Source organism: Anomaloglossus baeobatrachus, chromosome 4, assembly GCF_048569485.1.
Source record: "Anomaloglossus baeobatrachus isolate aAnoBae1 chromosome 4, aAnoBae1.hap1, whole genome shotgun sequence".
NCBI lineage: Eukaryota > Metazoa > Chordata > Amphibia > Anura > Aromobatidae > Anomaloglossus > Anomaloglossus baeobatrachus.
In genome coordinates this window covers 701,181,600-701,195,682 of record NC_134356.1, presented here as the reverse complement: position 1 = coordinate 701,195,682, position 14,083 = coordinate 701,181,600, and the positions used below count along the sequence as shown (strand labels likewise).

The window sequence follows — 14,083 nt, the reverse complement described above, 5'->3', positions numbered from 1 at the left end:
CACTACGGACATTTCTGCAGCGATTTAAAGCGCACATGTGCTCTTCAGATCGCTGCAGAAATTTCTGCAGTGAATGTACGCAACGTGCGCACATAGCCTAAGAGCTCATCAAAATCCCCAATTTCCCCTGCTTTGGAGGCAGAAGTGGGCCCTCCTACGTCTCGGTTCCTGTGCGGTCGCACCAATGATATGTCCGCCCCTGATATACAGTATCTCTTCTGTACAGATGATTTATGCTCCATTAATAAGTCTCCTTTTTCTTTATTTTCCTTTAGAGTGAAACACACAATTCAGAGCACGGCGTTCGGACTCTCACCGTATCGACTTTAAAACAATTCTACACCGTTTACAAAAACTTTTTAGTAGGAAAATACAAAACTCTTCTGGTATCTCTGTGCAAAAGCCTTCAACACAGATAAAGTGTGACCTGGACAGAGGTCGCCTTCATCCACTCCATAAAACAGGGACTGATAACGGATGCCGGAGTCTGAGACGATGGACGACTGTTACATGTTTGTAGCGTTTATCCTACACAGGAATAAGGTCAATGGTATGAAGATATTCTATATTTGATATTAAGTTAAATTGTAAATAGTCTGATATATTTATCTTTGGCTTAAATAAATATATTTTATTGTGCTGTGGTGGTTTTCTTGATGTTGGTGCCTGGCAGGACCCCAAAGAGATGAGCGCAGGATGCATTCGCTTTGTAATTCATCTTGTTTACAGCAAATGAAGGAAATCGAGAATCAGACAATCTGCTGTCGCGGAAGAGAATTCCCACAGACGAGCGATGACGCCACTGTGAGCGGAGCCACTTCCCCTTGTGACAGGTCTTTCCTGCCATAGGCATCGGTAATAGGCTGTGCTTTTATCACTGGTGTACAGAAAATGTGGACAAACCTGCCGGACTCCTAATGACATGATTACAGCCCATAGGCTAAACAACAAGCTCAGTGCAATTTGTGTAGAACAACTCTAGGTCTTCAGCCGCACAACTTCCGATGATGCTTTTATATGATGCATTCTGGTGACCTATGGAGAATCCACAGATGAAAGCTCCCTGAATACTGCGCCCTCCATGTGAGGACATTAGCCCCATATCCTAATCTCTGCAAACATGCGACTGTAAGGAGAAGGCAGCAATGTTTTCCTGCTCCATCCAAAAAGAGATAGGATCCCCGTCTTGTCCCTACTGTTCCCAGCTGCTTAGGTATTCATGGGGATTTATTCAATCTGATCCGATCGTTTGTGTTCCCTCGTACACATTAGACTACGGTCAGCCAAAGCCGCTGTGACGGGGGTGTACAACAGAGCAAAGGATGGACGAGGCCGAGGGACGATCCAACAGGTTTATTAACAGGAATGCAAGAACAGCACACGATAAGTCCACGTAAAACAGATTCGGGGGCCCTTCCCGACAATCCTCGGACCGGATTACAAAGCAATCGTCCTTACAGTAGTCCAAAGAGTTCCACACAATCCCACGGGCCGCCACACAGGCCTAGCTCCGTCCGTGTCCACAGCCACACAGGCTGGAGCTCCTGCTCCCTTCAAGTTTCAGCTCACTCTGCCTGAATCTCCCAGGTAAGCAGAGTTTACACTAGTTGGACTCTAGGCCCACCTCCCCCTACTCCCAGGGATGGAAGTGCCTCAAGAGGATATAACCTTGCATTTTAGGGGGGTGATTACCTACAACAATAGAAATGTACACAGAAGTAGTTCAAATAAGACAATGAACCCAGCTTGAAATAGGAATCTGTACAGCATATACAGTGAGAGGGTAAATTACATCTTCACAATCCCTCCCCCTCCCAACTTGTGTACGTACTAGGGACCTCTACAGGTCACTGGTTAAGTACACACAGGCAGAGCGTTACTTACATGTGGCTTCATGCAGCCACGAATTGGCATCGTAGCTCTCCCACATCATTGCCCAGGAGAACAGCTGCAGGCAGACCACCCATCACCCCAACCACACATCGCCTGACCCCAAAACCAAAGCTCAGATCCACAGTGGCTGTGGGAATAGTCCTCCATTGTCCACCAGCCAGTTCAATGACAATCCCAGGTCCTCTATGGATTGCCTCAGGCCGAACCACTCGGGGATCAGCCAGTGTGAGGAAAGCACCCGAGTCACAAAATCCAACAAGTCTCTGTCCATCCAGCACAACCTCCTGCAAGTGCTTACCTCGATGAGCAGAAGTCGTCATAACTGCAGGTCGCACCCCGTAAACTCCTGGTGGTGCAACATGGGCTGAGTCACTAGGCCAGTCCTCACATAGCGGTGCCACATCTTCCTCCGTGGCGCTGGGCTGTAAATAATTAACAATCCGATTGGGCGCAGGATCAGTCCTCATTTGAACAGCTGGGCAGGAGACTTGCCGATGCCCTGGCTGTCCACATTGATAGCATCTGAGCTGGGTCTCCCTCCATCCAAGGCGTCCTCTTGGGTAAGGGGTAGGGGAACTTGGAGGCCAGCTCCCACCTGAAGGTGCTGTAGGGGTTTGAGGATGATTCCTCCATGGCCTGGCTGGGCATGAGGCCTGCAAATGCCCGGGATGCCTACAAACATAACACCTGCGCTCTGTTACTTCCTCTCCCCGGCGTATTCCAGAAAATGCAGTAGAAGCAACTGGGGGCACATTAACACGGGTATCAACATGTGGTGGCTTAGAGGAACGGGGAACAATGGGGACAGAATAACTGGGGGCATCCGGTGTTGTGGAGCTGTTAGGCGTCTCTCCATCCTCCAACAGAACCCTCCACTGAGGCTTGATGGTGAGCACCTCATCAGCTAGAGCAGCAGCTTCCTCCACTGTCGCTGGTTTTCTCTCACGCACCCATTCCCGGATCTCAGCGGGGCACTTGAAGTAAAACTGCTCTTTTAGGAGGACCTGGAGGACGGTCTCCAAGGTTAAGGCCTCCTCTGCCTCCAACCAACGATGCCACAGATGTTTGAGTTTGTGGGCATACATCTTGAAGGACACTTCCTCATCACATGCTAGAGTACGGAACTGAGTCCTGTAAGTGTCTGGCGTTACAGCATAATGTTCTAGAATAGTCTGTTTAATATCCGCATACTCACAGTTCCACCGATGGTCCATAGCTCTATAGGCTGCAGCAGCTCCACCCTCTAAGAGCCCAACCAGATGCCGGACGCGCTCCCTGTCCGGGACTTCCATTAATCGACACTGATGCTCAAAGTCCTGGAAGAAGCCCTCAATGTCACCAGCAGCCTCATTAAACTGCTTGAAGTCTTTGCGGGACACTCTGGGAAGTTCCCTCATGATGGGTGCTGGGGTTACAGTCTGTCTGGAACCTCTCGCGGCTTCCACAGCGAGCTGCTTATCCAGCAATGCCATCTCCTCCATCCTGCGCTCCTTCTCTTCAGCTCCACGCATGGCCTCCCTCTTATCTTCTATGGTGGCCTCATCTCCAAGCAGTGCCATCTTTTCCTTGTACCACACAACCCATTGACTTTTTTGGGTATTCACCTCCGGCTCCCGTCTTTGCTCCCCTTGCTGTGGAAATTGTTCCTCGGTGCCATCTTGCAGGCAAGCGTGTTCCAATGCCTCAATTAGTTGCTCCTTAGAGAGTCCTTTGTAGCCAACACCTAATTCACGGGCCTTTGTTTGTAGACTCGCCACAGTCCAGTTCCTGTATCCTGAGGTTCTGGTTTCAGACGTCGATTGGCTGTTGTCCTCCATTTCTTCTGCTCTGATCCCGCCGCTGCCAACCAGTTTGTGACGGGGGTGTACAACAGAGCAAAGGATGGACGAGGCCGAGGGACGATCCAACAGGTTTATTAACAGGAATGCAAGAACAGCACACGATAAGTCCACGTAAAACAGATTCGGGGGCCCTTCCCGACAATCCTCGGACCGGATTACAAAGCAATCGTCCTTACAGTAGTCCAAAGAGTTCCACACAATCCCACGGGCCGCCACACAGGCCTAGCTCCGTCCGTGTCCACAGCCACACAGGCTGGAGCTCCTGCTCCCTTCAAGTTTCAGCTCACTCTGCCTGAATCTCCCAGGTAAGCAGAGTTTACACTAGTTGGACTCTAGGCCCACCTCCCCCTAATCCCAGGGATGGAAGTGCCTCAAGAGGATATAACCTTGCATTTTAGGGGGGTGATTACCTACAACAATAGAAATGTACACAGAAGTAGTTCAAATAAGACAATGAACCCAGCTTGAAATAGGAATCTGTACAGCATATACAGTGAGAGGGTAAATTACATCTTCACAGCCGCCAATATCGACAGGTTCATGGACAGTCTCACATGTATGAGGGCCCCTGACAGAAGTTGGGGGAGAGAACAATACACGTCTCCCAATTTTTACAGAAGAGAAAGTTATAAAAACTATGCGGTGCATAGCGCACCTCAACAATTTTTGATCATGCCTCTAGCCACAAAGATTTGTCATTTCAGGAGATGTCAGAGGGGCGGTGGCAGTGAGGATCATTCAGCAGACGTACAAGACTGCAGGGTGCAGACCCAAATCCAGGACTGTCCGCTGTGTCCAGAACAGTAGGACTAGAGAGATCAATTCACACGGAGCACTGACCTGGACCGGTGGCCTGTGAATTGATCACATCTCTAGTCCTAAAGCCCGCTTTACACGCTGCAATGCATCTTACAATGTGTGGGCGGGGTCATGTCGTAAGTGACGCACATCCGGCATCGTAAGGTACATTGCAGTGTGTGACAGCTACGTGCGATTGCGATTGAACGGTAAAACGTTCATTGCACGCACATCGTACCTTTCTCTAGAATTGCACGTCAGATTGTTCATTGCACCCGAGGCAGCGCACATCGCAGCGTGTGACACCCCGGGAACGATGAACAGATCTTACCTGCGTCCTGCAGCTCCCAGCCAGCAATGCAGAAGGAAGGAGGTGGGCGGGATGTTTACGTCCCGCTCAGCTCCGCCCCTCCGCATCGATTGGCCGGCTGCCACGTGACGTCGATGTGACGCCGAACGTCCCTCCCACTCCAGGAAGTGAACGTTCGCCGCCCACATTGAGACGTATGAAAGGTAAGTACGAGTGACGGGGGTTAATCGTATGTGCGGCACGTTCAACAAATTGAACGTGCCACACATACGATGGGGCCGTTGCAAATCGCATACGATATCGTATGCAAGATTGCAACATGTAAAGCAGGCTTTAGGTGACGGGAGGCTCTGAATCTGTCACCTTCTGGCGTCCCCGGTGGCTGGATGGGAGGCCACAAGTCTCTTAGGGTTACTTTGCACGTTGCGACATCGCTACTGCGATATCGTCGGGGTCAAATTGAAAGTGACGCACATCTGGCGCCAGTAGCGACGTCGCAACGTGTAAAGCCTAGATGCGCCGATAAACGATCGCAAAAGCGCCGTAAATCGGTGATCGGTGTAGTGTCGGAAATTTTCATAATGTCGCACCAATAGGAGATACAATGTTGCTCCTCGTTCCTGCGGCAGCGCACATCGCTGTGTATAAAGCCGCAGGAGCGAGGAACATCTCATTACCTGTCTCCACCGGCTATGTGGAAGGAAGGAGGTGGACGGGATGTTTATGTCCCGCTCATCTCCGCCCCTCCGCTTCTATTGTCCGCCTGCCGTGTGACGTCGCTGTGACGCTGCACGACCCGCCCCCTTAGGAAGGAGGCGGGTCGCCGGCCAGAGCGACGGTCGCAGGGCAGGTAAGTGCATGTGAAGCTGCCGTAGCGATAATGTTCGCTATGGCAGCTATCACAAGATATCGCATGTGCGACGGGGGCGGGGACTATCGCGCTTGGCATCGCAAGCATCGGCTAGCGATGTCGCAGCGTGCAAAGTACCCCATACTTTCTAGTGTCCCCCATCGCCTGGATGGGTGATCACGAATCTGTTACCTTTCAGCATCCCTGGTGCTGCTGCATGGGAGGCCGCAAATCCCTCACCTTCCAGGGTCCTCATCGCCTGGACGGGAGGCCGCGAGTCTATCTTCCAGCATTCCTGGTGCCTGGATGGGAGGCCGCGAATCTCTCACCTTCCAGTGTCCTCAGCGCCTGGATGGGAGGCCATTAGTCTCTTACCTTCCAGCATTCCCGGGGCTGAAAGGGAGGTCACAAGTCTCTTAGTGTCCCTGGTGCCATGATGGGAGGCCGCAAATTTCTTACCTTCCAGCATTCCTGGTGGCTGGATGGGAGGCTACGGGTCTCTTATCTTCCGGTGTCCCAAGCGCCTGGACGGGAGGCCGAGAGTCTCTTATCTTTCAGTGTCCCTGGTGGATGGACGAGAGGCCGCGAGTCTCTTCCGGTGTCTTTGACATCTGGACGGGAGTCTGCGAATCTCTTACCTTCCAGGCTCTCTAGCACCTGGATGGGAGGCCGCGAGTCTCTTCCGGTGTCTTTGACATCTGGACGGGAGTCTGCGAATCTCTTACCTTCCAGGGTCTCTAGCACCTGGATGGGAGGCCGCGAGTCTCTTACCTTTCAGTGTCCCTGGTGGATGGACGTGAGGCCACGAGTCTCTTCCGGTGTCTTTGACATCTGGACGGGAGTCTGCGAATCTCTTACCTTCCAGGGTCTCTAGCACCTGGATGGGAGGCCGCGAGTCTCTTACCTTTCAGTGTCCCTTGTGGATGGACGTGAGGCCACGAGTCTCTTCCGGTGTCTTTGACATCTGGACGGGAGTCTGCGAATCTCTTACCTTCCAGGGTCTCTAGCACCTGGATGGGAGGCCGTGAGTCTCTTACCTTTCAGTGTCCCTGCTGGATGGACGTGAGGCCACGAGTCTCTTCCGGTGTCTTTGACATCTGGACGGGAGTCTGCGAATCTCTTACCTTCCAGGGTCTCTAGCACCTGGATGGGAGGCCGCGAGTCTCTTACCTTTCAGTGTCCCTGGTGGATGGACGTGAGGCCACGAGTCTCTTCCGGTGTCTTTGACATCTGGACGGGAGTCTGGAAATCTCTTACCTTCCAGGGTCTCTAGCACCTGGATGGGAGGCCGCGAGTCTCTTACCTTTCAGTGTCCCTGGTGGATGGACGTGAGGCCACGAGTCTCTTCCGGTGTCTTTGACATCTGGACGGGAGTCTGCGAATCTCTTACCTTCCAGGGTCTCTAGCACCTGGATGGGAGGCCGCGAGTCTCTTACCTTTCAGTGTCCCTGGTGGATGGACGTGAGGCCACGAGTCTCTTCCGGTGTCTTTGACATCTGGACGGGAGTCTGGAAATCTCTTACCTTCCAGGGTCTCTAGCACCTGGATGGGAGGCCGCGAGTCTCTTACCTTTCAGTGTCCCTGGTGGATGGACGTGAGGCCACGAGTCTCTTCCGGTGTCTTTGACATCTGGACGGGAGTCTGGAAATCTCTTACCTTCCAGGGTCTCTAGCACCTGGATGGGAGGACGCGAGTCTCTTACCTTTCAGTGTCCCCGGCGGCTTTTGATTATGCAGAGCTGGAGTCATGTCATCTGTGCATCCTTCTCATCTTTAGTTGTTACTTATGGATTTATTTTTGTGCTTGCATTCACTGTCGGAGCAGCCAGAACCTTCTAGTCTTTATGTAGCTTCACTCTAGGAGATCCATTTTTGGGTCTATAAGGCCGTGTTCACACATTACATAAATACTATATTTTTAGCTTTCTGTAGGTGTCTGCACCAAACTAAACAATAATCTTCTCTGCTACCTTTTATTGTCTTTTACCCCCTGATTTCATTTGTTTTTGGTGCAGATATGAAGCCACAGTTTTAATATGGTTTTTATAGTATGGAAAAGCTGTGATTCTGCATTTAAAAAAGTAACTGCGCATAGAAAAAAAAACCTCCACAAACTGCACAGCTCAGCAGCGTCTTCTATGCACAGTGGGTGAAATTTTCATGGAATCACATCCACTTTGCTTGGAAAGTTGAACACAGCAGAATTTCTGTGCAAAAAAAAAAAAACAGCAGAAAAAATACATTTTCGCTACATGTGAACAAGGACTAAATGTCCAAGCAAAGTGGATGTGATTTCATAAAAGCTCTTGCCTTGGACGCTGTTCAACTGTGCAGCTTTGGTGCTTTTTTTCTTTATAAGCTTTTATGTCCAATAGGTCTGTTATTTACTGATCAGCGTTTATCATATTTTTAAAAAGGGCATTAAAAATTACATTATTGTAATTGTTTTTCATTATTTTTATATAGTAATTTTATAGGAAGAAAAAAGTCTGACTTTTATTTTCTTTAGAATACAGGGACATGGAAACACATTGCTCTGTACAATGTATCTCTATGTGCCAGTATAATCCTCCTGTGGGTTCAGAGTCTGCAATATAGCGTTTAGACAATCCTCCTCTCCTGGCAGTGCAGGCGCTGGCTCACAGCTTCAGCTGCTGCCTGCAATGTAGCGTGTAGAAAATCCTCCTCTCCTGGCAGTGCAGGCGCTGGCTCACAGCTTCAGCTGCTGCCTGCAATGTAGCGTGTAGACAATCCTCCTCTCCTGGCAGTGCAGGCGCTGGCTCACAGCTTCAGCTGCTGCAATGATACAAATTGTGGGTTTCATTCTGTGAAGAACAGATGCCAAGAAAAGAAGAGGATTGTTTATTAAACTAATGTAAGGCGGCTTTCACACTACGTTTTTTTAACATGCGTCATGAAAGTTTTTTTAACGCAAAAACGGATCCAGTGCAAATGCGTTTTCATTTCAATGCATTTGCAATGGACTCGCGTCAACATGCGTATGCGTGCGTTATAGTGAGGATCCAGCGACTTGCAGTCCAAATACTGTTTTTCACTGGATCCTGACTATACTGCACGCAAACGCATGTGAACGCTGGCATGCTGATAGACAGGATCCTGCTTGCTCTACTGAGCATGCCCAGAAACCAGCCTGGCGTGATCAGTCTCTCTCTCCCCCTCCCTCTCTCCCCCGCCTGAGAGCGGCGGACGCTCGTAACCAAGGTAAATATCGGGTAACCAAGCAAAGCGCTTCGCTTAGTTTCTCGATGTTTACCTTGGTTACGTGTGCAGGGAGCAAGCACCCCAGCTCCTAGCAGCTACGGACACTCGTAACAAAGGTAAATATCGGGTATCCAAGCAAAGCACTTCGCTTAGTTACCCGATGTTTACCTTGGTTACGTGTGCAGGGAGCAGGCACCCCAGCTCCTAGCAGCTACGGCCACTCGTAACAAAGGTAAATATCGGGTATCCAAGCAAAGCACTTCGCTTAGTTACCCGATGTTTCCCTTGGTTATCAGCGTCTGCAGCTGTCAGATGCCGGCTCCCAGTCTAGCACGTTCAGTTCCCCTCACTCCCGATCACATGACTTCTATGCCCTCCCATAAACTTCAAGTGACAGGATCCTGCAAAATAACACATGCGTTTGCATGCGTTTTTCTTTGTAAAAACAGGATCCACTTTTACAGCAAAAAAACGTTCATGACGCATGTTAAAAAAACGTAGTGTGAAAGCCGCCTAAGCTTGTGCAGAGCAGCAATGCTGACCCGAAGCAGGAAGGTGTCATTACAAGATTCGAGGCACGATTACTCCAGGTAAAGCGGCATCCCGCCAGACTAGTCCTGCACCATTACAATATGCAACACTTTGGAATAAAAGTTAATATTTTTTTCACTGAAGGGTAAAAATCTGTATCAGATTAAAGAAATCCTCGTGCTTATTATACTATATTAGCGGTTGGGAACAGTTAAGGCACCAGAAAGGATCACTTGAAAATCATAGTGGTTAACATTTAAAGGGAACCTGTCGCCAAGAAAATTAAGTTTAGTCTGCAGGCATCATGTTATATCGCAGGGGGAGCAGAGGAGACTGCAATGAAGTTTTGTGGGAAAAAATTCAATATAACCTGTTTTAATCATTTAAACCTCTGCCCACACTTGTAAAGAAAAACGTAAATCACTTATTGGTCCAGTGAGCAGTCCTAAAATCCCAGAATGATCAGAGAGTTACCTGATGAAAACACAGGTTGGGGATTGTTCACACTAGCGATGATCTTCTCATGGGAAAAAAAACCAGACCAGTTATGCAAATAACCCTTGGCACAAACTCTGCTGCGAGCGTGAGCCGAGAGTCGTCTGCTGCGAGCGTGAGCCGAGAGTCGTCTGCTGCGAGCGTGAGCCGAGCGAAGTCTGCTGCGAGCGCGAGCCGAGAGTCGTCTGCTGCGAGCGTGAGCCGAGAGTCGTCTGCTGCGAGCGTGAGCCGAGAGTCGTCTGCTGCGAGCGTGAGCCGAGAGTCGTCTGCTGCGAGCGTGAGCCGAGAGTCGTCTGCTGCGAGCGCGAGCCGAGCGTCCTCTGCTGCGAGCGGGAGCCGAGCGTCATCTGCTGCCAGCGGGAGCCGAGCGTCATCTGCTGCCAGCAGGAGCCGAGCGTCATCTGCTGCCAGCGGGAACCGAGCGTCATCTGCTGCGAGCGTGAGCCGAGCGTCATCTGCTGCGAGCGTGAGCCGAGCGTCCTCTGCTGCGAGCGGGAGCCGAGCGTCATCTGCTGCCAGCGGGAGCCGAGCGTCATCTGCTGCCAGCGGGAGCCGAGCGTCCTCTGCTGCGAGCGCGAGCCGAGCGTCCTCTGCTGCGAGCGTGAGCCGAACCTCATCTGCTGCGAGCGTGAGCCGAGCGTCTTCTGCTGCGAGCGTGAGTCGAGCGTCTTCTGCTGCGAGCGTGAGCCAAGCATCATCTGCTGCGAGCGTGAGCCGAGCGTCTTCTGCTGCGAGCGTGAGCCGAGCGTGGTCTGCTGCCAGCGTGAGCCGAGCGTCTTCTGCTGCGAGCGTGAGCCGAGTGTCAACTTTATAATAAACATTATTCATGGGAAAACCCCTTGAACATTCACCAGCCATCACAGCTGATGTCCATCTTTGCACACAACTTGAATAATGACCTTGGGTACATAGTGTACCCAGAGCTTCATTATGGGCTCAGATGGAGCAGTCATTGGATTGATTCTTTTACGGAAGGTTTTTAAGTCACTTTTCTTTGTTGACTTTTTTTGAAGTTCTTCAAAATGGGGTCTATGGTTCATGAATTTTGTGCAAAATAAAAAAATGCTCTATATTAGTTTCCTAAACCCGTTTTACAATCTATTAGCAAAAAAAAAAAAGTGTAACATTCTGGTAATATGTTGCCAAATTTGTGAATAAATGAATGTGATACCTAAAATGAGTCTGAGAGGCCTGAAATACAGGCCTAAATTAGATAAAAGAGGTGCCAATGCAATAATGAACTGAGGCCACATTGCAAGAGAGTCTGAAGGAACCTATGGCCTGCAAACTACAATCTCGAAAGGACTGCCATCGAGGAATGGCTTATGGGTATCGGCGTCTACCTCCCAATTAGACCTTGTTCTCACGATGCAGACATTGTGCGTTCTGGATGCAGCGTGTCTTCTCCTGCAGAGACATGAGTGTTCTCCACAGCAGAACGCAGCTTTCTATGCCCATGATCAGGGTTTGGGGTGCTGCGGACTTTCACCGCTTGTTAGTTTACATTGCAGAAAAAAGCACCGTGAGCTGGAGATTTCTATAAATCCATCCACTGTTTTTGTACAGTGCAACGCAGTGTTCCGGATGCAGTGAAACCACGCTGAGTCCAAAACGCTGCTATTCCTGACCGTACTGTCCAAATAAAGTGATCAAATGCATTGCCTTCCATGCAATCACTGCTTCATGGCCTCATTCAGAAGTCAGTGGTTTTCTCATATGGGAATATGGGTCTGATTTTCATCAGGATTTTTATTATTGGAGTTTGGTCAGTAGCAGTTTTTACCATCTGGTTTGGTCAGATTTTTTGTTACACAATTTGTTTTATTTTTAAGTGCAGGAAATTGCGGTGTGTCCCCTTATATAGTACTGGCAGCCCGCCTGATCTGATAGTATTGTCGTCACTAATAGGCTAGGTTCACACACTGCGTTTTTTTGACGCTGCGTGTTTGTGCGGTTTTTTGTGGCAAAAACCCCACAAAAACGCACCCGCATCAAAAATCGCGCGCGTTTTTGCCACGATTTGGTGCGTTTTTTGCTGCGTTTTTGCTCACTGCGTCTTTATGCGTTTTTTATCAGTGAACAAAAAAAAAAAAAGGTCTGATGTCATTTCCTTCTTCAATATGTTCTTCATTCTCCACTAGTGTATGCAGGAGAGCAGACAGCTGCAGAACTACAAGGCTCAGCATCCTCCATCCAATAGTGTATGCAGGAGAGCAGACAGCAGCTGCAGAACTACAAGGCTCAGCATGCTCCATCCAGGACTGTATGCTGGAGGGAGAGTCAGGGAGAGCAGACCTACAAGGCTCAGCATCCTCCATCCAATAATGTATGCAGGAGAGCAGACAGCAGCTGCAGAACTACAAGGCTCAGCATCCTCCATCCAGGACTGTATGCTGGAGGGAGAGTCAGGGAGAGCAGACCTACAAGGCTCAGCATCCTCCATCCAATAATGTATGCAGGAGAGCAGACAGCAGCTGTCGAACTACAAGGCTCAGCATGCTCCATCCAGGACTGTATGCTGAAGGGAGAGTCAGGGGGAGCAGACCTACAAGGATCAGCATCCTCCATCTAATAATGTATGCAGGAGAGCAGACAGCAGCTGTCGAACTACAAGGCTCAGCATCCTCCATCCAATAGTGTATGCAGGAGAGCAGACAGCAGCTGTCGAACTACAAGGCTCAGCATCCTCCATCCAATAGTGTATGCAGGAGAGCAGACAGCAGCTGTTGAACTAAAAGGCTCAGCATCCTCCTTCCAGGACTGTATGCAGGATTTCTTTGCCCCCCCAAACAAAAAAAATGACGTGGGCTTCGCCATATTTTTGTATGCTAGCCGGGTACAGCAGGCAGGTACGGGCTGCCCCCAACCCCCAGCTGCTTATTTGTACCCGGCTGGGAACCAAAAATATAGAGAGGCCCTTTTTTTTTTTTTTAATTATTTCATGAATTTCATGAAATAATAAAAAAAAAAAAAAAATGACGTGAGCTTCGCCTAATTTTTGTGTCCAGCCGGGTACAACTAGGCAGCTGGAAATTTGAATCCACAGTGCAGGGTGCCCATGCTTTCTGGGCACCCCCACTGCAAATTGCAGTCCGCAGCCACCCCAGTAAATGGCGCTTTCATAGAAGCGCCATCTTCTGGCGCTGTATGCAACTCTTCCAGCTGCCCTGATGCCGGGTGGCTCACTGGGTAATCATGGGGTTAGGGCTAGCTGTATATTATCAGCTGGCCCTAAGCCCGAAATTCATGGTGTCACGCCAATTTTAGACATGGCCACCATGAATTTCTAGTAAAGATAAAAAAAACCACAACACACAGAAAAATATTTTTATTAGAAATAAAACACAACACAATTAGTGACTCCATCTTTATTGAAATAAAGAATCCCCCTCCGCAGTAATCCTGGGTCAAGGGTCCTGCGCCGTCCAATCCGGATCCAATATCATCTGATCGGTTTGCTGGAAGGCAAAGCGATCAGATGATGTGTCAGGATCAAGTGCCGGAATCACATCACACAGCAGCTGATTGTATAAAAGCCGATTATACAAGAAGCAGATGCATCGGTGCAAAAAAAAAAAAAAAATACTCACTTATGTGCTGATTACCGGCAGCTCCTGCAGCGGAGTCTGATCCCGTCCGATCGCTGCAGGAGCTGCCGGTAATCAGGGATGAAGTCTCCTGATGCATCCGCTGATACGTTAAACCGGCCGGGCGCTGGCGTCAGCCCGAGTCATACAATCAGCTGACGCGTCAGGTGACTGCATCAAGTGATTCATCGCCAGGTCCTGCATCCTGCAGGCATACACACCCGGGGAGACTGCACACACTCTGAGCGGCGGGACCGGGAGGAGATGGGAGCGGGCATGGCACCGGGAGTCTGCAGACAGGTGAGTATGACTTTTTTTTTTCTACTGTTCACTTTTGATTTCGCAGCCGCTTCCACCTCCCGCCCAAACATGGCGCCGCACGGCAGCATACATGCACAGGACGGGAGGTGGAAGAGGCGGTGACGGTACCGGGAGGATTAAAGTTCTGTGTTTACTGACAGAAGGAATCCTCTTCCTGTACATGTCACTTTACTACCCACCTCCTGCGTTTATAGCTGCGTTTTTGGTCTTAGAAACGCACCAAAACGCAGCTATTT

At 49.8% G+C, this 14,083-nt stretch overlaps 1 protein-coding gene across 1 annotated transcript in view; it reads left to right on the top strand.

Annotated features, from left to right (window-relative positions):
• Positions 1-545, top strand: part of EPO (erythropoietin) — a 112,684-nt gene extending 112,139 nt beyond the window's left edge. The window contains exon 5 of the mRNA XM_075343283.1: positions 276-545. Coding sequence (XP_075199398.1) covers positions 276-419 — 144 coding nt within the window. The 3' untranslated portion in view covers positions 420-545. The remainder of the gene's footprint in view (positions 1-275) is intronic.
• Positions 546-14,083: the final 13,538 nt, after the last annotated feature.